The sequence below is a fragment of the Nannospalax galili genome, unplaced genomic scaffold, assembly GCF_000622305.1.
Source record: "Nannospalax galili isolate Female #2095 unplaced genomic scaffold, S.galili_v1.0 scaffold44, whole genome shotgun sequence".
NCBI classification, from domain to species: domain Eukaryota; kingdom Metazoa; phylum Chordata; class Mammalia; order Rodentia; family Spalacidae; genus Nannospalax; species Nannospalax galili.
Genome location: NW_008355789.1, coordinates 757052 through 784771, shown reverse-complemented (window position 1 = coordinate 784771; position 27720 = coordinate 757052). Strand labels below are relative to the sequence as shown.

The following is a 27720-nucleotide window of genomic DNA, read 5'->3' as shown; positions in this document are numbered from 1 at the left end:
CACCCCCACCGCCTCCACCCACCCAGCAGCCACCCCCAGCCCTGCCTCCATCTCAGCACCTGGCTTCTAGTCAGCATGAGAGCCCTCCTGGGCCTGCCTGTTCCCAGAACGTGGACATCATGCACCACAAGTTTGAGCTGGAGGAGATGCAGAAGGACCTGGAGCTTCTCCTCCAGGCCCAGCAGCCCAGCCTGCAGCTGAGTCAGACCAAATCTCCTCAGCATCTTCAGCAAACCATTGTGGGGCAGATCAACTACATCGTGAGGCAGCCGGCACCTGTCCAGTCCCAGAGCCAGGAGGATACCCTGCAGGTGAGCTGTCACCTTAGGACTGCTCAGGGTACACAGCCTCACTGGCCATAGGGTGCCACAGGAAATGGTTTCTTTATCTTAGAGTGGCCTTCAGATTAACCCTCACATTTCAAAGCTACCCTGGATCTCTCACCTCAGCAAAGTTGTGGAGAACATAGTATGTAGTCTCTACAGAGATCTGGGCTCAGTATTCTCCAGAGTGGCCTGGCTTAGCCCTGCCTTCTGGGATGACATAGGGGATTTTGTTTGTAGATGGTAACTTTACATTTTTTTAAAAAAATAGTTTTATTTATTATTTTTACTTTACATATATGAGTGTATTGCCTGCATGTGGGTGGGTGCCCCTGTGTTGTGCAGTTCCCAAGGAGGTCAGAAGAAGGCATCAGATTCCCTGAAAATGGAGTTACATATAACATGGCTTTTTTTATGTGGGTTTTGGGGGATTGAATCCCAGGTTCTCGTATTTGCATGGAAAGCACTTTACCAACGGTACACCAACCCAATAGATGGTACCATCAGAGCTGTGCTTGGCCACCCAGGGCCAGGGAAGAAGGAAGATGATTTCTTATCTCTGTACTCTGCACAACCTTCCTTGCTGGGATTTTGGAGTTCCTGATGGAGAGAGCTCAGGGAGTGGAATGAGGGTGGCAGGAGATCCTAGTGGGCAGCACTTTTACAACACCCCATAGGCAGAGGCTTAAACTTTATTTCACATTGACTAAACCATATATGGTGTATATATACATACAACATATCATACCAACATCTGTATTTCATAGGCAGTACCGTCTGTAGCTTATAGAGGCAGAATGGTGTTGGAGAGGGCAAGTGGGTTGCCAAGAGACCATACGGTGTTGGGGAGGGGAAGGAGCTAAGACCTGAATCTGAACCTACCTACTTCTCTATAATGCTGAAGAGGAGGCTTCAATCTGCATAGCAGAATACTGAATGCTGAGTCTGTTTTCTCATCTGAGGTGACTAAAGGAGGAGATTGTGCCTTTGGGATCTTGCTGCTTTCTACATCTTCATTCTTAGCTCTTGCTTCTTCTCCTCCTAGATCTCCTATTTCCCTCCTTCTCCTCCTCCTCCTCCTCCTCCTCCTCCTCCTCCTCCTCCTTTTTCAATAGTGGTGTCTCCTTTAAATCTATGATTACACATCTTCAAAGAGGCTCTAGAGACGTTTGATTTATTATAAAACATAAGGCTTCACATTCATGCTTCATCATGGCTGACTTTTGATAATGCTTCAGATGTCATCTCCCAAGGCTTGGTTCCTTTGAAGGGATACAGAATAATCCCTGGGATAGCAGAGCTGAGTCTAGGGTTTGTAGAGAACCACATGCCAAGTATAAGTCAAAGCTGTGTTATGGAGTTGAGGTTGTAGCTCAGTGGTAGGTTGAGTGTTCACATAGCATGTATGAGACCCTGGGTTTCATTTCCAGCACTGGAAAAAACAATAATGAAATAAACCCAAACCCAGCCCAACCCAACCAACCAACCAACCAGTCAACCAACCAACCAACCAACCAACCAACCAACCAACCAACCAACCATCCAAACCTTGGATTGGGTTCTATCCTAAGACTATTATATTAGGGTATCATTTTTTTTTTTTGGTCTTTTTGAGACAAGGTCTCTCTGTAGCCTCAGCTGTCCTGGAACTCACTGTACAGGCCTGATTCTGCCTCCTGAGTGCTGGGATTAAAGGCATGCACCATCACGCCATTGCTGTTGGTGTGTGTGTGTGTGTGTGTGTGTGTGTATGTGCAGTGTATGTACATATTCATATGTGTGTGTGTGCATGTATGTACATGTATGTGTGGAGGGCAGAGGTCTATATCAGGTATCCTCTATTGCTCCCTGCTTTACTTTTAAGATGGGGTTTCTCACTGAACCTGGAGTGCACAGATTGGCTAGGCTGGCTGGCCAATGAGCCTTTCTTTGACCCCACTCCAGAGAGTCTGGGGTTCCAGACACTACGTCACCACTGCCCCTTGCTTTTACACAGGTGCTGGGGATTTGAACTCAGGTCCTCATGCTTACATGGCAGGCACTTTACCTACTGAGCCATCTCCATAACCCAGATTATTTTTCTTCTTGAGGCCATTTAAGCCATTCATGTGTAGAGAGTGACCATGGCAAGGCTCAGTGGGCATCAGCCCTGCTGCTGCTGCTGCTCACTGCAGGGAAACCCACAAGATCTTCATCTCTTTTCTAGGTTACAGAGGATCCACCAGCATCAGAGGGCCCAAAGCCAACTCTCCCTCTTGACAGGAATCCGGCTGCTGCCTTGCCCCAGACATCTGAGGAAGAAACACCTCACAGTGTCCCCCCGGTGGACAACACTTCCCAGCACTCCTCTCCAAATGTGGTGAGAAAGGTACTAACAGAGTCTGCCTTCCCTGACATGGGACCTGCTGTCAGCCAGGACCCCAGTCACCCAGATGAGGGAGATGGGGTGGGGGGAAGTGTGTCTCTGTTCCAATCCTGGATGCTACCCAGCCCTGACTCATGCCTTCTGTCTTAATGAATCAAAAATGTGGGCCCTTCCCTGTCTCCATTCTCCCACATACATGCTTAACATGGACCTTCTGGGCTCGGTATACAATGGAAGGGGAAAGGGAAAGAGCCAATTCATTCTGTGCTCTGAACTGTGTACCATGCTTCGTGACCACAAGCTCATAGCTATATGAGATGGGCATCACTATTGAATACCCAAGAAAACGAAGCCTAGCAACGTTAGCTAGTAGAAGAGTGAACTGAGGTTTACTTAAAATGAGTTCCTTTAGACTCCAAAGCCCCTACTTTTTCCTTTCTGCAGTGAAAATGGGGAAAGATACTTTATGTGGTTCTGCATTACCCAAAGCTAATTGACCTTAGAATTTGAATCAATGGAATTGGGTGGGTGCCTGGTCTGCAGAGACATCCTTGCAGAAGCAGTTGAGCACCCAGGGACATTGAGATCCCTTGAAGATGAGTTATCATCTTCACCTACCCACTTGCTGGAAGGATTCATTGGTCTTGGCAGTAACCCAGCCCTCTTCAGCTCCTCAGCATCTACTGCCCACACCCTTCCTTTCCCCACCCTGTCTTCTTCCTGGCTGGACTCTCAGTACCATGGCCATGTCCACCAGTCAACCTTGTGTCCCATGGCCTTGTTCCCTTTATTCTATTACCTTCTTGGGCCTGATGCCCTCAGTCCTCCTGTGGCCTCCTCTAAGAGCCTGGCTTGCTGCTCAGGCCTTATTAGTTATGCTTGGAATTTGGACTCAGTCTTGGGACTGGGATAGTTGGTTGAAGGATTTTCAGTGAGGGACATAGCTTGAATTAAATTTGAAAGGCCACTTCAACTAGAAAGACCAGTGGTAAGAGAGACCAGAATAGTGCTAAGGAGAAATGAGTTGAATGAAATTAGTTAGCCATAGGAGGAAGAGGAAGCCAAGACTTCAAGAGCTCAGTGTTTGACTGATTATAGGCAGTGAGGTAGAGAAAGTCCTGAGGCTGAAGACCCAGGTCTGTTTTGGTCCCCTGGAATGGGGGCATGGGATAAAGGACACATGAGGGAGGAAGTTGTTTTGAATTGCTGGTGTTCTTCCATGGAAACCACGTTACTCGGTGACTGATGGCAGCAATGTTAGATGCCAATTCTTCAGCAGGAAGCCTGGGTCTTGCTAGTGTTCAAGTGGTGGTGAAAGAAAATGTGGCTGCTCATTGATGGGGTTCAGCTGTGCTCTAGGCCGTGTGGAGGAGGGGCAGCGAGCCGTGTTCAAGCGCAGAAACTGTGTTGCCTGTGTGAGTGCCTCAAGGACTCCCTGAGCAGCAAGGGGACACTGCTGCTCTCCCCTGTGCTTGAAGGTCAGCAATAGTAGGTTAGTGAAGCCTCTGAGAGCTGCAACTTCTTATTCTGAGCTGTTCCTGGTCCTCATGAACTGGAGCTCGTGCAGAGGTTTAGGGGCAGGGGGTGTGTGGGGTGGCCTGGCATTTTTCAGATGTTTTCATAGGCGTCTTCATGCCTTGAGGTCCTGGAGAAGGAACCCTCAAGGTTGCCGTCCCGGTGCAAAGGAACCTTTGAGTTGACAGAGGGCTGCTGGTTTTATACAACGCTAATGCCATAAGGAAAAATGCTTTATTTTTTAAGGAATTTGTCGGGTGGGGGTGAAAGGTACAAAGCTTGAGGATACCAAATATTTTGAGTACCTCATTACTGAATGCTAATACTTTGTATAGATTAAAAAAAAACCCTTTTCCTATAGAGTTTTACATGGATGACTCTACTCTATCTCTTTGTTTATCCTAGCAATACTGTGAGGAAGCCACTTTCTTATTCCCCTTTGAAAGATATGGAAACTGAGACACAGAGAGGTTAAGTGACCCACCTGAGTTATACAGCCGGCCATGGGCAATGTTAGGACCAGAGCACAGGCTCCTGACTCAACCCTGTGCTCGTGACTAGGTTCAGTGGCCTCTCTCTGCTGTAGTGGGAGATACAGGACTCCATTTTGGCTTCTTACCTGCTGGAGTTTTGGTCTTACCTTTGAAGTAGTCCGAGGCCTTGCTGGGGAAAGATCTTAGGCCCTAGCCTCCTTTGGCCTTTGTTATCTCTATCTGGTAAAGGTGTTTGGGCCTTCAGCTTGTGCTGGCCTGATTGCCAAGGAAGTCAGATACCCATTTGAAGGTCACAGACCAGAGGAGTCTTTGGCACCAGGCACTTTCGTGTGCAGTCCACACCAACTCTACTACCACTATGAGGACTTTTCGTAGAACAGATCATCTGTGCACATGGACCTTGGAGTTGGTGCTGAATGAATGACCTGATGGTGAAGAGAGATTGCTGAAGATGAGCTGTGAAAGGTCTAGAATGAGTTTTTTAGAGGGTGAAACTCTCCACTCTCAGCTTACCCTACCACCTTCACCTTCCTCGGATCCAGTAGGATTTTTTTTTTTCTTTTTCAAATACTGACTATAATCTAGGCTTCCCAATCTTCGTTCAGCCACTCAGAAAAATACCATGATCACAATTCCCTAGTACAGCCTCCTTTCGGACGAAACTGGAAGATGTTTACAAGTGAACATGGCTTCACAGTGGCTTCTTTTCATACTTCTGAACTAATCATCTGGGAGAGTACACATAATCCTTTCCTTAGAGCTCTCTCACGGGGCCATAGGCATCACAGAGCACCTAGCTGAGTCCCTTGTTACCTGTGAGAGAGAGCTCTCTGCTGTCCAAAATGCAGCTTCAGTTCTTCCATAGAGGACTTTGAGGCCAATGGGATGCTGCTCATGGCTTAAGACGAGTCTGAGATGTATTTCCAACAAATGATACACAAGCGTAGGCATTCTTGTGACACAGATTGTTAAGAGTGATGCACACCAGCAAAGGATAATGACTCCAAGAAGGGATAGCAGTTATGCCACCATCAAAAGACTTTGAAACCTGGACTCTTAATTCTTCCAACAGCTCTGTGAGATTACATCAGCCTATGGAGGAGGAAATTCAAGTCCAGAGATAAGAAATGACTCACTGAAATTCCTACTGTAACCCTGGCGTCTTGCCTTCACAGTTCCTAAACACATTACTGTGGGCCAGATCCTGGATACTCAACATCAGCAATGATCTCATAGCCAGATAGCATGACCCTTAAAGTAGCCAGAATGTTCCCAGAGCCTGATGAAGTGTTCTTAGGGCATGACCTGTGCCCTGGTCAGCACCTGTAGAACTACAGGGATCTCCCCTGTCCTGTTCAGGAGGCAAGCCAAGCACTCCTCAGGTATAACTCTCTGAATTTATTACCCTCTGAGAAGCCTGTCTCCTTAGTTCTGTCTTGATTTCCTTCAGAGACCAGACCTAAGATCTTTGTCTACATCTCTTGGTCCATGAGGAAACAGACACTTGTTCATAGGTTGAGTGTTTCTTCCACTAGCCTGGGTAAAGATCTGTGACCAAATTCTCCTGAATCTCCAATGTTTTTGAGCGTTTTAGCCATCTGACTTTTACTTCTGACTTACTGAATTCCACTTATTCCTTTCCTCTTCCTTCCTCAGTCTGGGGTCCTCTTTGTCTCTGTTTTCCTCAGATCATCTGGGCACTGGGTATTTTTCAGTTCTTTTCTCTTTACTTCCTATGAACCTATCTGCACTTGACTTTGGTTAGCTGGCATGTCTGTGTAATTACATCCACTGGAGTGTCCTTAATTAATACAGAGCTTCCCACTCAGGGAAAAGCACTCACCGCCAATAAGAGCAACAACCTTGCTACTAAAAATTAACATGTAAAAAATCAATATGTGAAACCAATTACTGGAGAAGTTTGTTTCTTCCTCACATGTCTTAGTCAGCTGCTTCAAGCCCTCCTGCTGTTAAACCAGCCTGCTTATCTGAAGCTGTTGAAGCACTCAGATACTTCAACGATTTAATACACAAATCAGTTTACATCTATCCTTCCCCCCTTCCCTGTTTCCTCAGCCGGAGAGAAAGCCTTCAATGTATGTCTAAGACACAGTTCCCCAGCTACCAGTCCCCTTTCCCTACTGTACATTTCCACAGAGGTCGGTCATTGGAAACCACCTGAAACTAGAAGTGAGCAGGCATAGCTTTGGAGCAGCAACAGAAACAGATGTCATGAACCCCGGGTATTATATTATGTATGAGATCATAAACCCCCCCACACATAGGGATATAGATAATATTCTTGATCAAGCAAACTTAGAGATTTGAAGTTGTTTGTCCTGTACATTAAAGCAGTAAGGGGATTAGAAGTATAAAGTTAGGACTTCAACAGTGGAAGCTCTCAAGAGAGAAGACGCCAACATCACCCAGAGAGGCACTTTGTGAGATCATCGAAAGGACAAGCCAAACCCTCTGCTCTTCGCAGTCTTGGAAACTGTCACTGGACTCTTAGTACCTCACAGTGGTTTCTTGACACACTAGGCTCCATTTGCTCTGCTTAGTAGGACTAAAGTGTAGTGTGTAAAGTGTTTTAGAAGTAATCCCATTCAAAAGAATGTTTTTAAGCCAATTGTTTTGTTATTGAAAAAAAGTCTGTTTCCCATATTTGGAAAATTAGTTTATGTGGCTCTCACCACCCCATCTTCACTACTTTATCCCCAGCAATGTCCTCTTGTAAGAACCAGAGACATATTAAACTCAGGACATGTGCACTACGTGTCTGTTTATTGACTTCACAATTACTTCTTACTAGGGGACTAGATTTCTAGGTAATGGTATAAAAATTAAGACTGGCCAGCAGATTTCCAAGGCCAGACCAGGATTCCTGTCTTGGGCCTGGATGGGCTTGGGAAATCTGTGTAATAACTCTGTGTCTCAATTTTCCTTCCAATTAAAAAGAAAGACTGATGCTTTCTCCGACTTTTGACAATCTATGTGGCAAACAGCAGAAGAGGGAAGGCAACCATGGGGAGAGGGAGGACAGCAGGTTGCAGGTCAAGGAGAAGACAGGATAACTGGGTGAAGGGCATGGGTGACTGACAGAAGAGGCTGAAAGTTTGGGAGATCTCAGGCAAGATGTCAAATCAGGTGGTAAAGATAATAGTAGTTCACATAGACAAGTGGCAGAAATAAGGAGACGGGACTGGGATGCAGCTCAGTTGGTACAGTGCTTGTCTAGCATGTACAACACCCTGAGCTCCATCCTTGGTATTTTCTAGAGCTGGGTGTGGTGGTGCATGCTCTTAATCCCAGTACTTGAGAGGTAGAGACAGGAAGATCAGGAGTGCTAGATCATCCTCAGTTATATAGCAAGTTTGAAACCAGTCTGGGCTACATGAGACCCTGTGTCAATCAATAATCAATATCAATCAATCAATCAATCAATCAATCAATCAATCAATCAATCAATCAAAATAAGTCAGAGCAATGAAAGGAGGAAAGGGACCAAGCTAGTAGCACACAGATGTGGAGAAGAAGAAAAATTGGCAGCAAGAGAGACGATGCTAATCAAAGGAAGTGGGAACAGGTTCTTTCGGCTCAGGATAGTTTTCCCTTAATTCTTTAAAGATGACCTGGGCTCAGCACCAGAGTGGATGTTTTTAGTATTTTGACTTTTCCTTTCTGCGCTAGAAAATAGTTTCCTTTCACTTGTTAACTTCAAAATGCATACTTTCCCTCATAAAGTCTGAAGGTTTTATATGCAATGAAGAAGTCAAGGTATCAGTTACACAGTTAACAGTAGATATTTAAGCCATGACCTTGGAAGGCTTTATGGCAAGAAATGAACTTCCACTTTCTCTTGTCTGACCTCTGAAAAGTCATGGGTGCAAGTCACGGGTGCTGCAGAGGGCATGTGCTGTGCTCCTCCCTGGCAGAGACTCTGTGCATGAGGCACCAGCCACCAGACAGTGTGACCATAGTCCCTAGCCTATAGTCCTAGCATGCTCTCTAGAAGCCCTTTCCCTCCCCCTGGCCCTAGAGACTCTGCCTCTTTCCTAGCCCTGGCACTTGGTCCTTCCCTTGCCTCCACTTTTAGCACCGGCAGGAGAATAGCATGAGGCCTCTCGATTTTCCACTCTTTTCCTATACGTTAAATAAGTACCTTTTAGTTTAGTAGTTTGTGGTACTTCATTCTAGAGAGTCAGATACAGTTATCAAAAAATAGAGAACATTGTATCTAGGAGTCCAGAAATGCCTCTGTGTTTTTTACAGTCTATAGAAAAGAAGTTGGGGCTGGATTGCTTATAACACTTTCTCTGAGTTCCTTCTCCTGTGGAAGTTTCCGAGGTCTTGTGACCACTAGTAGAGCTTCTCTCCACCTCCTGATAGTCTTGGTCTCCTTGTGATTGGCCGTAGATGTGGAGATGAAAGAAATCAGTCTGGTCTGTGCCCTCTTAGACATAGTACTGACCCCATACTATCTTTAGGGTGTCAGAGTTGCAAATCATCTGGCAGGTTTACCTCAAAATAAACTCTGTTTCCATAGTTCCATAGGGTCAATCTGTTCCCCTTTCACTTTATCTTTATAATTTTCAGTCATGGCATGAAGTATGTAATTAGGAGAGGAGAGTTGACATCCTCTGGTAAGGCCTGTCCTTGGAGATTTTACTTTGTGAATAACTTATGACAAGTAGCACCTGACATGATTAATTGGATGATCTAGATGGATTCTGGTGGATTCTAAATTAGCATTAAGGATCTCACCAAGAGCTTACCTAGCATACAGGAAGTTCACAGAGTGCTCTCCAAGCATGCACATAGCCCTGAGTTCAATCCTTAGGACCTCATAAAACTGGACAGAATAGCACATGCCTTTAATCCCAACACTCAAGAGGTGGAGGCAGGAAGATCCGAATTTCAAGGTTACACTCAGCTACATGTACAGGTAATTCTCAATGGGTAGATAAAGAACACCAGAACTGCTTGAAATATAATGTCACATGAGGAAAAGGTGAAATAACCTAGTTCAAAGGATTAATTTGTCATGTATTACAAAAGGCAATGTTTGTAGTCTTGTCCATAAATAAGGAAATACAAGTTCTTAGAAAACTATGGTAGTATATAATCAGGACAGCTAGGGGAAGTTCACCCCTGCAGTGTGTCACAGGTCTTTTGTAGCAGAGGACAAAGATAGTCATAATCTCACTGAGAGACTCACAAAAGGCCTGAAAGTGAATATTCTGGTACCAGCAGAAAATAAAGGAGAGGCTCCAAAGATGGGCCACGGCAGAGCCAAGTGGTATGATGTGCTGGAGGGCTCAGAGCCGCACTTGATCTCCAGGAGGAAAGCCACTGAATTCTGGCCTTGGTTCCTTATGCTGGGCTCCATGCTTAATTGAATTTAATTGGAGCATCAAGGACCCCTGCTCTTTAGCTTTCTTTTGGTTGGGACTTAGACGATTGACAAATTGAAAAGCTTTTTACTAAAGACTATTGAACTACTATGGAAAACATAAAATGCATACTTCTCTTTGGGAAGATAAAAGGTGCTTAACTCATCTTTTTTAAAAAATTTAAATTCTTTTGTTTTTATTTTTGTGGGCATGAGTGTTTTACCTGCTTGTATGTAAGTGCACCCATATTGTACAATGTCTGCAGAAGTCAGAAGAGGGTGTTGGATTCCCTGGAACACTTAGCTGTTAGCTGCCATGTGGGTTCTGGGAACCAAACCCATGTCCTTTGCGAGACCTACCAGTGCTTTTAACCTCTGAGCCATTTCTTCAGCCCTTAACTCATCTACTTTTAAAACTGAGAGTTAAGAATAGGAAATAGAAACTTTAAAAGCTGTTAATAATAAAGAACAGGTTAGGAAGAGAAGAGAAAGATAGTAACAAGAAAGAAAAACAAGAGAAAGAGGAGGTCATGAGAGAGGGAAGGGGACGAGAGGAGGGAGAGTGCACGTGGGGAAAGAATAAAGCAGTTCACGTGCAGAGAATGGGACAGAGAGGGAAGAGGAGTCAGTAGAGATGGAGGCCAGTGGAATGAGCCCCTAACCGAGCATGTCGCTGAATACCAGAGGTCTGGACTCTAAATATACAAAAAGCTACCTCTAGTATCTTGAGTGGGGAAAGACTGAAAGGTATCTAGAGTTAAGAACGTGACCAGGCCGTCCCACCATCGTCCAGGAGGGGCTCCTAGTAAAGTCAGAACAATCTGAAAGGAAAGAAAGCAATCATACTACTTGCAGATTACCTGATTTGTATGTAAGAAATTCCAAAGTGAGTTTAGCAAGGAATCCAGGTCCAAGACCAACACACAAAAATCAATTATATTTATGAATACATTAAAAAAGAAACATGAAAAACCTTAAGATGAAGGGCTGGATGTGGTGGCACACGCCTTCAATCCCAACATGCAGGAGGCAGAGGCAGGTAGGCAGGTCTCTGTGAGACTGGGGCCAGCCTGCTCTGTACAGCTAGTTCTAGGCCAGCCAATCTCAAACAAAAACCAAAACGAAACCTCAAGATGCTTTCTGAGTCTCATTTTTCTCAAGTGTAAAATCAAGACCACAGCAACAGTAAGATCAGCAAAGGCTGAGGATTACTAAGTAGATAAGTAGACCAGGCACTGTTCAGAATGTTAACATAGATTATTTTTCTTTTTAAAAAATAATTTATTGAGAATTTCATACAGGAATATAAGCATATAAGGTGTTTTGATCAAATCCATGCCCACTCTCTCCCCTCCAACTCCTCCCATAGCTCCCCATCACTTTTCTCTGATAACTTCATGTACTCTTTCTTCTTCTTTTTCTTTTTTTTAAAATGAGGCTTTTTGCTACTCTAACATTTCCCCTTCTGAAGAGGTAACCCCAAAATCTTTTAAGGGATTAGATAAGAGCTCCCAAATACTTTTGACATTTTTGGCCTTTGGAACAGAGTATGTTGGTAAGAGGTCCAAGGACATTTTGACTTTTAGCCAAGAAGCTGGCTACTTTTCTTTGTGGTCTTTTTACCCTAACTGCCTAGCCAATTCCTACCTCCTGTTCTTTTTTTAAAAATTATTGTTTTTAAATTTTATGTGTATGAGTGTTTTGCTTGTATGTGTATAAGTGAACCTGTGTCATGCAATGCCTGCAGTCCTACCGCCTATTGTTATCACACCATCCTCTGAAAAGGTTACCCAGCTTGCAGATAGGGAATCGGGATGCAGACCTCTCTGGCTTCTTCCATGCTGAACAGGGATGCAGGGTGAGGCAATTGGGGTACCCCTTCAGTGGGTCTATCTAAAAGACTCCCAAGTTGCATAACTCTTGTCTCTAAGGGGAAAAGAAAGTCCTTGACTGGTGAATAGGAGATGTGAAGGAGAAGTAAAGGCAAGAGTAGTTAGCATTACAAATTCTAGACAGGGAACTAGAAAAAAGTCAGAACAGGGGAAATTTCAAATGTTCATATGAGAGTCCGTTGGAATTTCTTGAGAGCTTCCAAAAGCATCCCTCTATTGGGTTCCTTCTCATTTTTCTTTTGTCTTCCAAGGCTGGACATGAGAGTGATGAATTCAGGATTTGCTTTCAGGCATTTTGATAGCTTTTGGAGTGGTTAGAATCAGTGTCAGTTACATTATTTCTTTTAACCTTTGCAACAAGCCTTTAATGGTTACTGTGAGGATTAAATGAGGCAATATGTGTAAAATGCTTAGCAAATTGCCTTACATGTAATAAGTTATCAATAAATATTAATACTACAAAAATGATAATTATTTTAGGGGGACCTCAGCTCAGTTGTTAGTGAAACTAAGCTTTTGTTCACTTGGCTTAAAATTTGTGCAATAAACAGTCATATTGTATAGTTTTGAAATTTCAAGTAGCTCATTAATTCACCTCTTCATCTAGGCACTGCTCTGAGTTGAGGGATAAAGTGGGTAAACAAAGTTGGCAAAGCCTATATTTTGATGGAGTTTATGTCTTCATAGGGGAAACAAAGATTGATCAAATGCTGTCACAGATATGCTCTGAGGCTAAAAGGACAAGGCATTATGGGAGCATAAAAGGGGACGGGGTCTTGTCTGCACTAGAGAATGAAAGAGCCTTTGTTGAAAAAACTGGCAGTGGAACTGAGCTCTGAGGGGTAAGTGGAAGGGGGTGGTGCTGGGGCTAGGAGAAGGCTCTATGCAGTCTCCGGAGGGGGCAAGGGCTGTGAGGTGAGGGACAGCTGCCTTGTTCCAGGAACCAAAGACAGTGTCTGAAGGCCTGGATCTCAGAGAATGGGGGGAAGGCGGTCCTGTGATCTGTGGCTGCCAAGGACAAGGGCACAGGTCACCTGGGTCTTGAGAGTCTGTTCAACATTTTTGTATTCATTCTGAGGCGAGTGGAACACACTGCCGGGTTTAATGAAAAGGAATGATGTGGTCTGATGTATATTTGGAAGTGTTTCTCCACTGAGGAGCCCACTCCTGTTGTCCAGGGACATAGAAAAGTAGGTTAGGCTTCAGCACAGTTGGCAGAGGGAGGGAATTAATGGGTATATCTGGAAGATGCTTAAAGCAGAATTGACGGGCCTGGTGCTAGCTTGGGAGTCAGGAGGGGTGTTCCATTGATGTGCCCTCCTACCATCTAACTTATAGAGCTGCATGACTAGGAATGAACTCATTAAGAGAAAAACAGTTTTTCTTTACTATGAAATAACTTTATTACCTTTATATTGAATGTATTTGAAGTGTTTACTTCCCTGAGGAAATCTGAATGTCTCACACATGGGGAAAAAATGACAGATTTGGAACATTGATCTGTGAGATACGTATTCTAATGTTTTCCCTTGAATTTTCAAAGTAGACAAATTTGTATATATTCTTTTTAAAAAAGGACAGGATTGTCAAAGTTATAAATTCATTAAAGTTACATTTAAAACTAGTCTACTGCCTTCTCACGTCCATCAAATCTGTTTCTTCAATCTGAAAAACTGCATAGATTCAGTGGTGGAAATCTCCATATCTTCAACTTTTCTTTTCATTAATTATTTTAGTTTCTTTTTCCTAGGTTACCAGGTAGTTAGATGTGAGAAAAGAATCTCTGGAGTTGGAACGTTCTCACCTCATCTAATGGCAACAAAGATGGGGTTATGTCAAGAGTTGCTCCAAGTCTTTGGCTTAGAGTGACTTTGACAGATATACTAAGGCTCGAAAAGACCTTCTGCTCCTTGGTTAAATCCTTCATCAAATGCTGGTGGAGCCTGGAGTTGACATGTGCTTGCTGTGAGCTGTGGAGTTGACCCAGGTTCCCCTGGACAGAATGAATCTTGGCATGCTTTCCAAGGAGCAGTTCTGAGACAGATCACAGTTCAGTTCTTCTGAACTCCTGATCTCTTTTATGTAGGAAAAGATCTCTTGAAGGGAAGATAAGCCACAGGTGGTATTATTCAAGCCTGGAATGTGAAATTAGAGAGACAGTTTTCCTAGCCTCTTAAGTATAGGAATAGGGGGGTTGGGAGATAATGGCTGATGATGATGATGATGATGTGTGTGTGTGTGTGTGTGTGTGTGTGTGACTTCAGGTCAGGTGATAGGTTCTTTCCTTTTCTTGCTCTGCCTCTCTTGCCACCCCCCCGTATGTGCATGAGCGCGTGTGCGCGCGCACGCACGCACACACACACACACACACACACACACCCCTTAGTCTGAGCAGGACTTCATCTATTGTGCCCTAATTACCAGTGGCAGCATCTAGACTCAGGAGAGTGGAATCTTTTTATTTTATTTTATTTATTATTTTTATTTTACGTGTATGAGTGTATTGCCTGCATGTATGTGAGTGCACTCGTGTTGTGCAATGCCGTGGAGGTCAGAAGAGGGCATCAGATTCCCCTGGAACTGAAGTTATGGATGGTTTATAGCCGCCATGTAGGTGCTGGGTTAAGAGCACTGACTGCTCTTGCAGAGGACCTGGGTTCGAGTCCTTGTCTCAAAAAGACCAAAAAAAGGGTCTCCCTGTAGCTCCAGTTGGCCTAGAACTCGATATATAGACCAGGCTGGCCTTGAACTCACAGAGATCCACCTGCCTCCTGAGTGCTGGGATTAAGAGTAGAATCTTAGAGCTCCCGTGGGCTGTCTCCTCCCTTCTCCTGTATTCCTAGCTGTTAGCCTTACTCTCCCTTACTCTCTCTGTTTCAGCAACATTCCACTTCAGTCAGCATCATGGGCTTTTCTAACACTGTGGAGATGGAGTTGTCATCTACCAGGCTGGCGAGGACCACAGAACCACAGATCCACAGCGTGAGCAGCCTGACAACTGGCCCTTCCCACACAGTTCCGAGCCTGCTGAATGGCCCTCCACAAACCGTGTCCAGTCTGACGAGTGTTTCAAACCATGTCATGCCCAATATGACAGCCAGTCACCTGCACTCCATGCCAAACCTTGTGCATGGCACATTCCAGTCCATGCCCAACTTGATGAGTGATTCTTCCCAGGCCATTGCAAACCAGGCAAGGGATCACTCGCAGGGTGGGCCCAGTCTAATGCCTGCGCGTACCCAAGCTGTGCCGAGTCTGGCCTCTTGTCCTCTTCAGGGCATGCCTCCAGTTTCTGACACGCAGCTCGAGACTAGATCCACTTCCAGTCCTGGCTCTGGCCGAACTGCAGAGAGCCTGGGCCCCAGGGAGGGGTCTGACCCCTCCCTAGGGAATGCCCTATGTAAGGTAAGTCTTGGCATTTGACCCTGCTGCTTATTACCAGGCAAAAGTTTGATCACTAGCAGCCTTATCCTGGCCTTAGCTTAACAGCTTTGAGAGTGCTAATGGTCAAAATATCTTACTTGATTCTTGTTGACCTTTCACCTTGGAAAGATGGAAAGTGAGGATTGCACTCGCTTCACGCACTCCATGGGACAAGATCTCAAAGGCCCCAGTCTGGATGCTCCCAAGGACTTGGCAATTCCCTCAGAACTGGAGGAGCCAATTAACCTCTCAGTGAAAAAACCTTCACTGCTACCAGTGATCAACACATCCACGGCTCTGCAGCAGTACCGCAACCCAAAAGGTAAGACTGGTAAGTGCCTGCCTTTCCTGTTGTGGCCACAGACTTGAGCAGGCATTCAGAGCCTCCAGGAGTTTTCCGTGCATTCATCAGTCATGTGACTTTGTGCGGTGTCTTATAGTAAAGAGAATTTGGACCATTGGAGATTGGCTCTGATTTTCTTCTTAGGGAGTTGATGTCCTCCTTCTCTCACACGAGTCTTGGGGATTGAACTCAGCTCATGGCAAGCACCTATACCCACTGAGCCATCTCAGTGGTCCCCCTCATTCCTCCTTGAAGTGGGTTAAGCAGTGATTTATTTCTTCTGGGGTGGATGAGGGCTAGTCTTATGCCCAGAAGTTTGAGTCATATGCCCACTGATCACTTAGGGCTTTTTCATGTCAGTGTGGTATATACTTATTTTGTAAGAATCAGTGTATTTCATATGTACTTAATATAGCCAACAAAAACCCCATTTTTCTCCTTTTTTCTTTACACTGAAAGACCAACTGAAAAACCATTGGTTCTTATTACACACAATCATGTAACCCTGTCTTTTATGCAACTAAATAATTGTAGAATTTGCTTGCTGAAGGAAAGTGTCCAGGACAGTGCCTGGTGTGACTGCGGCTCAGGAAATAGTTCCTTGCCTTTGTCCCCTACTGCCCTTGCCCTTCTGTGTAGACTCTGCTGTGCAGGGGCACTGGCCCCAAGAATGTGAGCTGGAGTCTTAGGTGCGGGTGCTAGAATCCCAAAACTTGTCTGAAAGGCAGAGGCTACACAGAATGACTCCTCACAGAGGATTTGATCGTCTCTCAGGAAGGAGACCCATAGTAGGCTGTCGTCCTTATGAATGATTCCAGTGTAGCTAACAACTGTGTGGCAGGTTCATGGCCAAAAGTATGAATGACAGAAATGAGTAGATGGTCTGGGTGACAGGGAATGTTGTCACAAATATACATCACAGGTATTTATTTGTGTTTTGTCTTAGAGTATGAGACTTTTGAACAAGAAACCCTTGAGCTGGATACAAAAGAGAATCCGAGCATTAGGTAATGGCCTTTGGCCAAACTTCTTACCCTCAACTTTCTGCTTGAGAGGTTGGAGGATGTAAGCATCCTAGTTGAGAACCAGAAGGTTGTCTACACCAGTCTTCTTCAATTCCCTACCCCCTCTGAGCTTGTGGGTCTGTGTGCTTGGACAACTGGGAGGGTTCCCAGACATCATGAGGCATGCGCTATGTGTGTTCTTCAGAGATCTTCCTCCTTTGACTACAGATAGTGCCAAAGTGCTCAGTGTCTGAGGGGTTGGCAGAACTGGGTAGGGGGCAGAATATGAACCTGTAAAGGGTTGACCTGAGGAGGCCTTGAATAGCTATTTGGTTGCGGGTTTGTGAATGTACCTAACTTAGAGGGTCAGGCTATATGCAGCTTCTGCTGAGTGCCAGGGTGTCTTTCTTACCACAGAGCCTTCAACAGTGAGGCCAAGATTCCCTATGTGCGACTGGAGCGACTCAAGATCTGTGCTGCCTCCTCAGGAGAGATGCCTGTATTCAAGCTGAAGCCTCAGAAGAATGACCAGGATGGGAGCTTCCTGCTGGTGATTGAGTGTGGCACCGAGTCCTCCAGCATGTCCATTAAGGTACACTTGGCTCGGCTTGGCCCAGCTTAGGAGCCTCTCATTTTTCTCAGTTACTAGAATACTCGTTTTTAGGTCTTTTGTGAGTTTCTCAGTGGGACTGTAGCTAGCCTTGTCCTCTGTGGCAAGGGACCTGTGAGACACAGCAAGGGTGAACTGAGACTTGGCTGGCTTGTGGTCCTGGAAAGAGGCCCTCATTGTCAGTCACAGGACCTGTCAGTCCCTGCCCTTCAACCACTTTTCTGTACTGTGCTCCACCTGCTCAGACTCACGTCTTCCCTAAGGTCAGCCAGAACAGCCTGCCTGATGACATCCAAGGCCCAGGTCTGGGGGGAAGAAAGGTCACTGTCACATCTCTGGCTGGGCAGCAGTCACCAGAGGCAGAAAACACATCTGAAGAACACAGACTCATTCCTCGAACTCCTGGAGCCAAGAAGTGTCCTCCAGCCCCCATAGAGAATGAGGACTTCTGCGCCGTGTGCCTCAACGGTGGAGAGCTGCTGTGCTGTGACCGGTGCCCCAAAGTATACCACCTTTCCTGCCACGTGCCAGCCTTGCTCAGCTTCCCAGGGTGAGTCATGCCATCACCTGATTAACAGGGTTATCGTCAGGGTTAGAGCGTGACTCCAGGCCAGGCCCACAGAGCTCCCAGGATGGGCTTACTCCCTTACTCTTCTGGGTCTGTACGAAGTACAGGTCTGTTAGTGATGTGCCTTCTGCATAGGCAGGTAGACTTTGGACATTTGCTTGACTTGGCTCCCTCCTCTAATCTCAGCTTCTCCCTGCACATAGATTTGTCTCTGTATCCTGCCCTAGTGCTTCCCTAACCCACAGTTTTCTGAATTCATTAAGTCCTCAGTTACTTAGCTGCCTTTAAGCTTGTGGCTAGCAGGTCCTTACTTTATCACCTTCCTCTTCTGTGACTGTCTTGGGGCAGAGGCATGGGTGTGTGTGTGTGTGTGTGTGTGTGTGCTGAGTTTTATCCCGGCCTTGCTGTCCATGCAGGGGAGAGTGGGTGTGTACCTTGTGCCGCAGCCTGTTTCAGCCTGAGATGGAGTACGACTGTGAGAATGCCCGATACAGTCAGCCTGGAGTGCGGGCACCTCCTGGCCTGAGCATGTATGACCAGAAGGTAGGGAAGGGTTTGGGGAACCAAGTTCTCTGTGTGGGGCAGCCTCTTGTGTCCACAGAGGTTGAGGTTTTTCAGGGAGGATGCCTTTATTTTGGACTGTGTTAGTCAGCTTTCCATTACTATGAAAGAATACCTGAGAAAATCAACTTACAGCAGAAGATATTTTTGGTTCATGATTTTAAGTTTTATTCCATGGTCACTTGGTTCCATTGTTCCTGGGCCTGTGGTGAGCCAGGACACTATAGTGGGAACCACATAGCAGAGCAAACTTCTTACTTTATGGTGGTCAGAAAGGAGAAAGAGAGAAGGTGGTGCCAGGGAGAGGGTGCCTGACTGTTCAAGGATGTATCCCAAATGACCTACTTTCTCCAACTAGGCCCCACCTCTTTAAAGTTCCACCACCTCCCAATAGCCCAGAAAGGGACTAATATTCCCCTCACATGGCTGGAGTCTGCATAGTGCAGTCACCTTCCAAAGACCCAACCTCTGAACACTGCTGCCCTGGGGTCAACATAGGAGCTTTGGGGGGCATTTAAGATCCAAGCCATACTGGGACTTATGGCTGATTATTTGGCCCACGGGAATGTATGTGATTTTCCTTCTTCTAGCAGTTTTCCTCTGGCCTGGGGACCTGAATTCCTTTCCACGGGCGGCTGGAAACCTTTGGGTCAGGGCCTGAGAGTTATCAGAATGGCCATCTTTAGTTCTCATTGAGGTGGAGGTGGACCAAAGTGACCCTTGCCAATTATGATTTCTGCAGAAGTGTGAGAAGCTGGTGCTGTCCCTGTGCTGCAATAGCCTCAGCCTGCCCTTCCATGAACCCGTCAGCCCTCTGGTAAGGATGGGCCCTGCTGTTGCTGCCTATGGCTCTCCATGGGCAAGATCAAGGCAGGACCCAGAGATGGGCCCAGGCCATGTAGTGGTGGTTAATTTGTGGATGGTCCGTGGGATCCTGGGAATCATGGTTGGGAGTCATGGTGACTCCGCCCTCCCCCCACCTGCTAGCTGCTAGTGAGAGACATCTTTTCCTCTTTCTTTTCATCGTCTTTGACCAGTTTTGTTCCTTTTTCTCATCATCTCTTCTATTCTTTCATTTGTTTCAATGCATTTCCCTTGTTTCTTTTTATTTACTTATTTATTTTTATTTTAGGTGTATGAGTGTTATGCCTGCATGTATGTATGTGAGCCTATGTCGTGCAGTACCTGCAGAGGACCAAAGAGGGCGTAAGATTCCCTGGAACTGGAGTTACAGACGGTTGTTAGCTGCTGGAATTTGAACCTGGGTCTTCTGCAAGAACAGCCAGTGCTCTTAACTGCTGATCCATCTTTCCAGCCCCTCCTCTTGTTTCTTATCTATTACTAAACTTCTTTTCTCACCTTCTTTTGTCTCCTCCCCCTTCTTTCCTTCTCTCTTCCCTTTTCTCCTTCCTCAAGGCCAGACATTATTACCAGATTATCAAGAGGCCCATGGACCTGTCAATCATCCGGAGAAAGCTTCAAAAGAAAGACCCAGCTCATTACACCACTCCCGAGGAGGTGGTGTCAGATGTGCGCCTCATGTTCTGGAACTGTGCTAAGTTCAACTATGTAGGTTATATCTGCTTTCTCTATTTCAGAAGTAGACTGTCATGGATGGGGTGGGAGCAGGAGGGTTAGATGGCAGAGTTCTGGGATTTGCTATGGTGTTTAAAAGCTCTCCTCCAAACTTGGGAACTCAGGGGAAGGTGGGGAGGCACTAGTTACTGGCCAACTGTGGGTACCCATCAAGGTCACTCTACTACACTGGCATCCTGGGTCCTAGGAGAATATGCCATGCTCCAGGCATCTCAGGATGAGATTACAGGGTGGACCAGTTGGGCTTTTTGCTCTCTGTATTCCTCTTGAGGGAGGAGCCTGAAAGAGGTAGGCTGTTAGAAACCAGCTGGACCACTATTCTTTCCCCACATCAGCCTGACTCGGAGGTGGCAGAGGCTGGCCGCTGTCTGGAAGTGTTCTTTGAGGGCTGGCTGAAGGAAATCTATCCAGAGAAATGCTTTGCCCAGCCCCAGCAAGAGGATTCAGATTCTGAGGACGTATCTGGCGAGAGTGGCTGTTCCACCCCTCAGGGCTTCCCATGGCCCCCCTACATGCAGGAAGGCATCCAGCCCAAGAGACGGCGGCGACAAATGGTAAAGAGCCCCTGCCAGCCAGTGGGCAAGATGGGTGGGTGATAGCACTGGCAGGCATCACCTGAGCACTGTGTGGAGAGCACAAGACAGTGATGACAGTGAACCCTCACTTTCAACCCCTTAGCTTAGGAGAAAGGCAGGGCAGTACAGAGATCACCAACTCTGGTAATCAATGAAACTGGAAGTTCAGAGATGCATGTTCCTGTCCAGGGTTCCCTGGCAAGTTAACAAATCTAGGGTGATGAATAGGTGTCCTGACTCCTAGCTCAGTGCTGGTTATATTACATTGTGATTGTGATGCCCATTGGAAGATGACTGCCTGGTATCAGTGAGTGATCCCTACAGCCCCCTTGATGTAGGAAGGAAGACAGAGCTTTCTCGAAATAGAACTTTTTAAAAAAATATATTTTATTTATTATTTTGATTTTATGTGTACGAGTGTATTGCCTGCATGTATGTGCGTGAACCCATGTCATGCAATGACGTGGAGGTCAGAAGAGGGCTTTGGATTCCCCTGGAACTGGAGTTAAGGATGGTTCTTAGTCACCATGTAGGTGCTGGGAATAGAACCCGGGTCCTCTGCAAGAGCAGTCAGTGCTCTTAACTGCTGAACCATCTCTCCAGCCCCTGAGAGAGAGAGAACTTTAACCTTTTGACTGGTCCCAGCCCTGTAGACCTAAAACATCAGTTCCCCCCTTTTCCTTCCTTCCCTCCCTCCTCCCTCCCTCCTCCCTCCCTCCCTCCCTCCTTCTCCTTCCCTCTCTCCTTCCTTTTCCTCTGTCTCCCTCTGTTCTTGCTTCCCTCCCTCCCTGTTTCCTTCTTTCCTTCCTTCCTTTTTTGAGACAGTCTTACTATATAGCCAAGGCTGGCTTGAAACTAACTATAGAGGCCAGACTGGCCTTGAACTTGTAGTATTCCTCCTACCTCGTCTTCTGAGGTTCTAGATTACAGGCCTGGGTTACCACATGCAATTCTGTAAGTTCCACTGAAATGGACTTCTGGCCTCCTGGGCCAAGGTCTGACCATTTGACCACATATCCCTAGTTATTTAGGACACTTGGTATACAATGTCTAGAGATCTCAGTGAGTTTTGCTGTCAATTCTGGGGTAGAATAAAATATTGACTCTGGAGAATCCTTGTCTTGACCCTGGTGTTCTTCAGGTTAAATTCAAATCTAAGCATTCTAATCTTTTTCTCTCTCAGGAGAATGAAAAGGCAAAGAGAATGTCATTTCGCCTGGCCAACAGCATCTCGCAGGTGTGAGAGCTGGAAGGAGACGGGGCGCTCTGGCGGCTGGTGTCCCATCTTCTCGACCATCCCTCCCCATCCGTCAGCTTATTCTCTTCAGAGTGTGGCTGTGAGGTGTCTTGTCGAGCCATGTAGTGCTCCTCTTCACCATTTGCATCTACAGCATTTATTTGGGAGCCATAGTGCATCCACCACAGAGAAGATTTCAGTAATAAATAGGAAAGAGGGAGGTATTCCTCATTGCCAGAGTAATCAGATGTACAGGGTCCATGCCTCCTTGGTGAGCTCTCTCAGCTGAGGAAAGCAGACTTTTCTCACCTCTCAGTGGCCAGGGCTCAGGAGCAATGTATGTGTCTGAACTCCTGGCTTAGAAGCGGGTAAAAGGAAGGGAATAAGGTTTGGATATATGGCAGGCCTGTGATCCCTGGACCAGCACAGCCAAAGACTGTCACTGTTTGCCTTTGCTTGTCCTGTTGGGACAAAGGCACCTGCCATAGGCAGGATAATGGAGGCTTCTCGGGGTCCTTGGCCTCAATCGGTGCCTATTTGGGTTCTAACGGTTTTCAGGGTATTTGCTTTTCATACCCCCTTTCCTGGGGTGGACTTAGGTGGCCACTGTGAAAATGCTGTGGGTGGTTTGGCATTCCTGCCTGAGCTGGGTGGTGGTGCAAAGACCAGATTTCACTCACATCAAGAAGATGCTGACTTGTTGAGTCTTCCCTCTGTGCCCTACCTAGCTCAGGGCTAATGGCACTTCAGAAACTTGTCTTTCTAGAAGTGACTGTTTTGCTTGTCAGTGGCTACTTCCTTGATCTTCTCCACTCAGACATCTGCTTGGAGGGATAGGTAAGGCAGTGTCATCTGCTGCAGGCACAGAGTTCAGTGGGCAGGGAGAATAGCCTATAGCCAGCTCATTGGGCAGGGCCTCTTCTACCTAGAGAGTCTAGTTCTCATAGCCAAAGATCAGAAGTCGGTCCTCTAACCAACCTGTGGCCAGGCTGCCCACAGCCCCCACACAGCCAGTACTCTAGCACTCTTTTTCGGTTGGAGCTTGGAGAAGTGACTGACAGGAGTCTGACCTCGGCATTCCTAGGCTAAGGGCAGAGAAGGGGAAAATCAGAGAAGGGGAAAACGGAGAGGTCAGAAGCCAGTGTCCATTGGTGACCCTGAGATAACTGTAGGGCCTTAATTCTCATAGAATGCAGGAGGGCATTCTGGAAACTATAACAAAGGAGCTGCAGGCCGTGTCACAGACAGGTCTCCATGGCGTGTGCACGGTGTTATGAAGACAGATACCCAGGCAGCTTCCTCCCAAGCAAGGGCTTGGTTGAGGAGGAACCTGCTGGTGATATTACTGGGGATTTCAGTAACCTGGTCCTGAGGCACGGCATGGCTGATTTCAGAGGAGCCTCAGGCCATGGCTGAATTTTTGATAGGAGATGAAGTTTTAAAGGTGATTATTTGCAGGGCCTTTGCTGAGGAGCGATATTCTTTTTACCAGAGAAAGCATTTCTTCTATCCCTACGAATTGGTGCAAGCACTTGTTTCCTTCCCACTGGACTGAGTGGTCACCTTCACTTTGCAGCAAGCCTTGTCCACTGGCTTGTCATTCTTTCAGCCGGACTGCCACGCTCTCCCAAGAGGATGGGCTTCCATATGCTGCTGTCTAGTTTGGGGTGGCTTAATCTTCAGTTCACTACCGGTCTGGTAACCTTTGGATGTAAGCCTTGTTCCTTAGTGTTCACAAGACTTTGTGGTTGGGGCTTTGGCCATTTCTCTCTCAGTTTTTACATCTCTTTCTCTCACTGGTCTGCCAAGGTTCCTCTGTCTTTATTAATTGCTGCCTTTAGCCAGCTTTCCTCCACTTTCCTCCCATCCCTGAGAGAGATTCATGATATTTGGCCATGGAGAGCCAGTGAATGCCGTGACAGCTTTCCCCAGGACCAGCTGGAGATTGCAAACACAAATCAGGGATGCCTGGTTCAAAGTTTGGCTTCTCCTGTCTCTCAGTAAAACTTTTAGCTTGGGTGTGGCCTGTTGGGCCAAGGATCAGCTTCTAGGGTTCTTGGGAAATGTGATGAGCAGTCCCTGCTCCCTTCACATCATAGAGACTGTCTGTGCCCTAGAGGCTGCCTTTGGGCACTTGAGCAGGAAGAATGGGAAGTGCAGTGTCCTTTCCTCCAAGGGTGTGAGGCCCTGGCCTGTCACACCTTCCCTATACTGGTTATCTCATGGTATTACCCTTTCCCTGGTCTTTTCTCCTGGAATCATTTTTTTTAAGTTATGGTTTTATTTTGTTTTAGCATGCAAAAAAGAACATGAATTTTTAGAGATTAAAAACAAAACAACCATACACTTGTTCACCAAATAACTGCTTTGCTCTTTGTGAACATCTTCAGTGATTCTGCAAGTGACTCGTGCCATATGGTCCCATCATAATCAGTCAAGCTCTTTGGTCCTTGACAAAGTCACGTGATGGAAACACAATGAGTTCTGTTATTATACTGTAGCATGCAGCCCTAAAGACAAGAAATTTGTTTTTGAGTGTGTTGAGAAATGAGACAGTAGGGTGGCTTCAGTGGATGGAAAGGGCATTTTAGGGCAAAAGTTGATGCAGGATGAACTTGCAAAAGCATTCTTCCCTAGAACATGGGTAGGCTGTTTCTTCCTGAATTCTAGCAATAGGTATGTGGATGTTCTGCCTCAGGAACCTTGCTGAACGGCAGCCACCGGGCCCTACTTAGGCTCTGCTTCATGTCAGGCCTTGTTGTCAACCTAGTGAATGTTGACTTTCTGTCTATGTTTGGCCAGGTCTTTGCTTCTTAATACCTGTCTGCCCTGCGCCTGTTTGTTGCTGGGCTCTGCCCTGCTCCCTCTCACACTCTCTTGGTCACCTACTGAACTTCTCATCTGAGTCTACTCCTTCCAGATTGTGCCATCTCCTGAGCCTCCTCATCTGCCTACTCACTATTGTGGACATTCCCTGTTCTTGTGACTTTTTTTTTTATCTTTTTGAGACAGAGTCTCCCTGCAGTCCCAGCTGGCCTAGAACTCGCTATGTAGACCAGGCTGGCCTCAAACTCAACAGAGATCTGCCTGTCTCTTTCTCCCAAGTGCTGGGATCAAAGATGTGCACCACCACGCCCAGCTTTCTTGTGACCAATTTTTAAGACTGCAGGCCTCTCTCCTCTCCAGGACTTTCAGCCTTCTCAGGACCTTTTCCTTTTCCCAGCCTGAACCCAGGGCCCATCGCACAGGTTCTTCTCAGCACCTTAAACTTTCCCAACTTCTCAAGTTTTCGCTTTCTCCACTTCTGCGTTAGCCTGCTTTCTGCACTTTCTTCCCAGTTTCTAAACTTGGTGGGTTCACAGGCGAAAGCCTCAGTATTGATTGGAAATTCTTGAACTTGCTGCTCCTCTTTCCCTTCTGTGTCCTTCATCTTTGCTGTCAGTCACTGACCTAGCTCACTGCTTCACAGAAGAGAGCTCCTAAATCAAGGGCTTCCTGCCCACTTCTCCTCCCTCTCCTGTTGACGGGTATCTGTGTCCTGCTTCATCTCTTTCCCTTGTCTTCCTAGTTCCGTGTTTTCTGAACCCTGTTATGTGCCTTCCAAGGCTCTCTTTCCCACTTCCTGGGCTCTGCAGGCTCTTTCCATTGACAACCTCCACACCACACAGCCTACCATCAATTAAAGTTCTCTTGATTAAAACAAAAATGTCATAGTGTGTTATCCACCCTTTCCTTGTCCCTCAAATTTCTTTTAAATAGAATCTTTTCCCTTCTTTCCCTTTGAGTCCCCTATAGGTTTTCATAGATGTCACCAGTGTCCATCTAGTTGCCAAAGGAAATGAATATCTTTCAGTCCTCAGCCTTGAGGCTGAGCATCTCACAGCATCTCATTCCATCTACCATTCCTTCATGGAATACTCTCTTCCCTCACTTGCCTTTTAGGATGCCACAGGTTGCTAAATTATGTTCATTCCTCTCGATGTCTGCATTTTTTCATTTCCAGGGAATGCATAATCAAGAAAAATCATAGCTGTTCCTGATTCCTACTCTGTTTTCTTTTAGTCCCTTCTTCCTCCTGGACTCTGTTCTCCTCATAGTAAACTTGTTTATGAACTCGGTGGCAAGGACAGCATTTGAGTTCCAAGATCAGTAAGAACACAGGCTAAAAAGGCCTTTCTCTTTTTAGGTATTTCTGAAAAGGTATTTCAGAAGACCACAGAGACCTGTTTGTAGAGCCATGTTTATTACTCAATCAGTCTAAGCGGGGTCTGGATTTTCAGTATGCATACTGCAGTCTGGCTCAGCTGGGTTCCCAGGCTGGTGGGCAGCTCACTCTCAGACCCATAGAACTTGGAACCTGCCTCAGTCATCAGGGAGCAGAGGATCATGGGAAGGCATGCTTCCATGCATGGTTCAGTGCTGCCGCCAGGAGGAGAGTCCTGGCAAAGTGGTGTCTGCCACCAGTAACATTCAGATGGAGGGGAGACTGGGCAGTTCTGTGGTTCCTCACTTCCCTGAGCTGAGCTGAGCTCAGCAGGACTCCCTTCAGCTAGGCCTTTCCCATCTGTGTTGATTACCGCCTGCTTGCTTCAGATGGAGCAGGAGGCAGATGGTAGTTGCTTTCTTGGAGGTACTGTAGAAAGACATCTGACTTGGAAGTTTGAGAATCTCAATTTTGGCCTTGTCAGTGATGGTTAGTGTGACCTCAGTGCCCTCATCTATAAAGCTGAAGATCTCTCAGAGATGCTACAGCTCTGCAGATAATAACCATGATTCCAACTCTGAAGCTCGGGCCACACAGGCACAGTGGGGTGGGACACAGCTAGAGGAGTCCTGACCAGGGCAGGGCAAAGAACTCACAGGCCAAATTGAGCTGTTTTGAGGAAAGTCCTCATCAGTTGGTGCTGCTTCTTGAGCCATATGCCCATACCTCAAGCAGAACCTTTCTTGGATGTCAGGATGAGTTCCTTTTGGATCTTTCCTAGGTAGAGTCATTGGATTCAAAGTGGCCAGGGGCACAGAGGGGGAATCTAAGGGGAAACATAACTGATTTCAAATGGACCCACACATCCAAAAACAAATAAACAGCACTTTCCTTTACCAGCAACTGTGTCCTAGAGTGTTTTTGGTGAAGATTTTTGAACTGGCACCATGGCCTTTTAACACTGGGTTCCAAGATCAGTAAGAGCACAGGCTACAAAGGCCTTTCTCAAAAGGGAAGGGCAGAACTCTTTCTCATTGCATGCATACAGCCTGTTCTTCAAAATATAGACAGCAAGCCTGAGGTGGAGTTAGGAGAAATGCATTTATGAGCACTGTTCTAGTTTGTTTCTTCACTGCTGTGACAAAACACTCTGACTAATACCAACTTGGGGAGGAAGGAGTTTATTCGGCCTGCATCTCTCAGGTCACAGTTCATCAGGGAGCCCAAGGTAGGAACTCAGGGCAGGAACCTGGAGGCAGGAGCTAGAGCACAGGCCATGGAGGAACACTGCTTGCTGGCTTGCTCCCCTGACCCCTGCTCAGCCCGCTTTCTTATGCAACACAGGCCCACCTGCCCAGGAGAGGCACCACCCACAGTGGGTTGGGCCCTACCACATCACACAACAATCAAGAAGATGTCCCACAGACATGGCCACAGGCCAGTTCAATGGAGGCAATTGACCAATCAAGGCTCACTCTACCCAGGTGTGTCAAGTTGCCAACTAAAGCTGTCCAGCAACAAGCACTTACCTCTCACCTCTAGGCAGTGGGCAGCCAGGTGTGATACACATCTGCAGTCCCGGCACCAGGGGCGGCCAGGGCAGGAGGACTGGAAATTC

General features: G+C 46.4%; 1 protein-coding gene across 1 annotated transcript in view; it reads left to right on the top strand.

Moving 5' to 3' along the window:
* The window catches only part of Trim66 (tripartite motif containing 66), a 79240-nt gene extending 52241 nt beyond the window's left edge, over positions 1–26999 (top strand). Inside the window, exons 14-25 of the mRNA XM_029556278.1 lie at positions 1–311; positions 2530–2691; positions 14862–15386; positions 15534–15726; positions 16694–16754; positions 17169–17343; positions 17625–17911; positions 18346–18472; positions 19233–19307; positions 19907–20059; positions 20422–20640; positions 21845–26999. The exon at positions 1–311 is cut by the window's left edge and continues 41 nt beyond it. Coding sequence (XP_029412138.1) covers positions 1–311; positions 2530–2691; positions 14862–15386; positions 15534–15726; positions 16694–16754; positions 17169–17343; positions 17625–17911; positions 18346–18472; positions 19233–19307; positions 19907–20059; positions 20422–20640; positions 21845–21904 — 2348 coding nt within the window. The 3' untranslated portion in view covers positions 21905–26999. The remainder of the gene's footprint in view (positions 312–2529; positions 2692–14861; positions 15387–15533; positions 15727–16693; positions 16755–17168; positions 17344–17624; positions 17912–18345; positions 18473–19232; positions 19308–19906; positions 20060–20421; positions 20641–21844) is intronic.
* Positions 27000–27720: the final 721 nt, after the last annotated feature.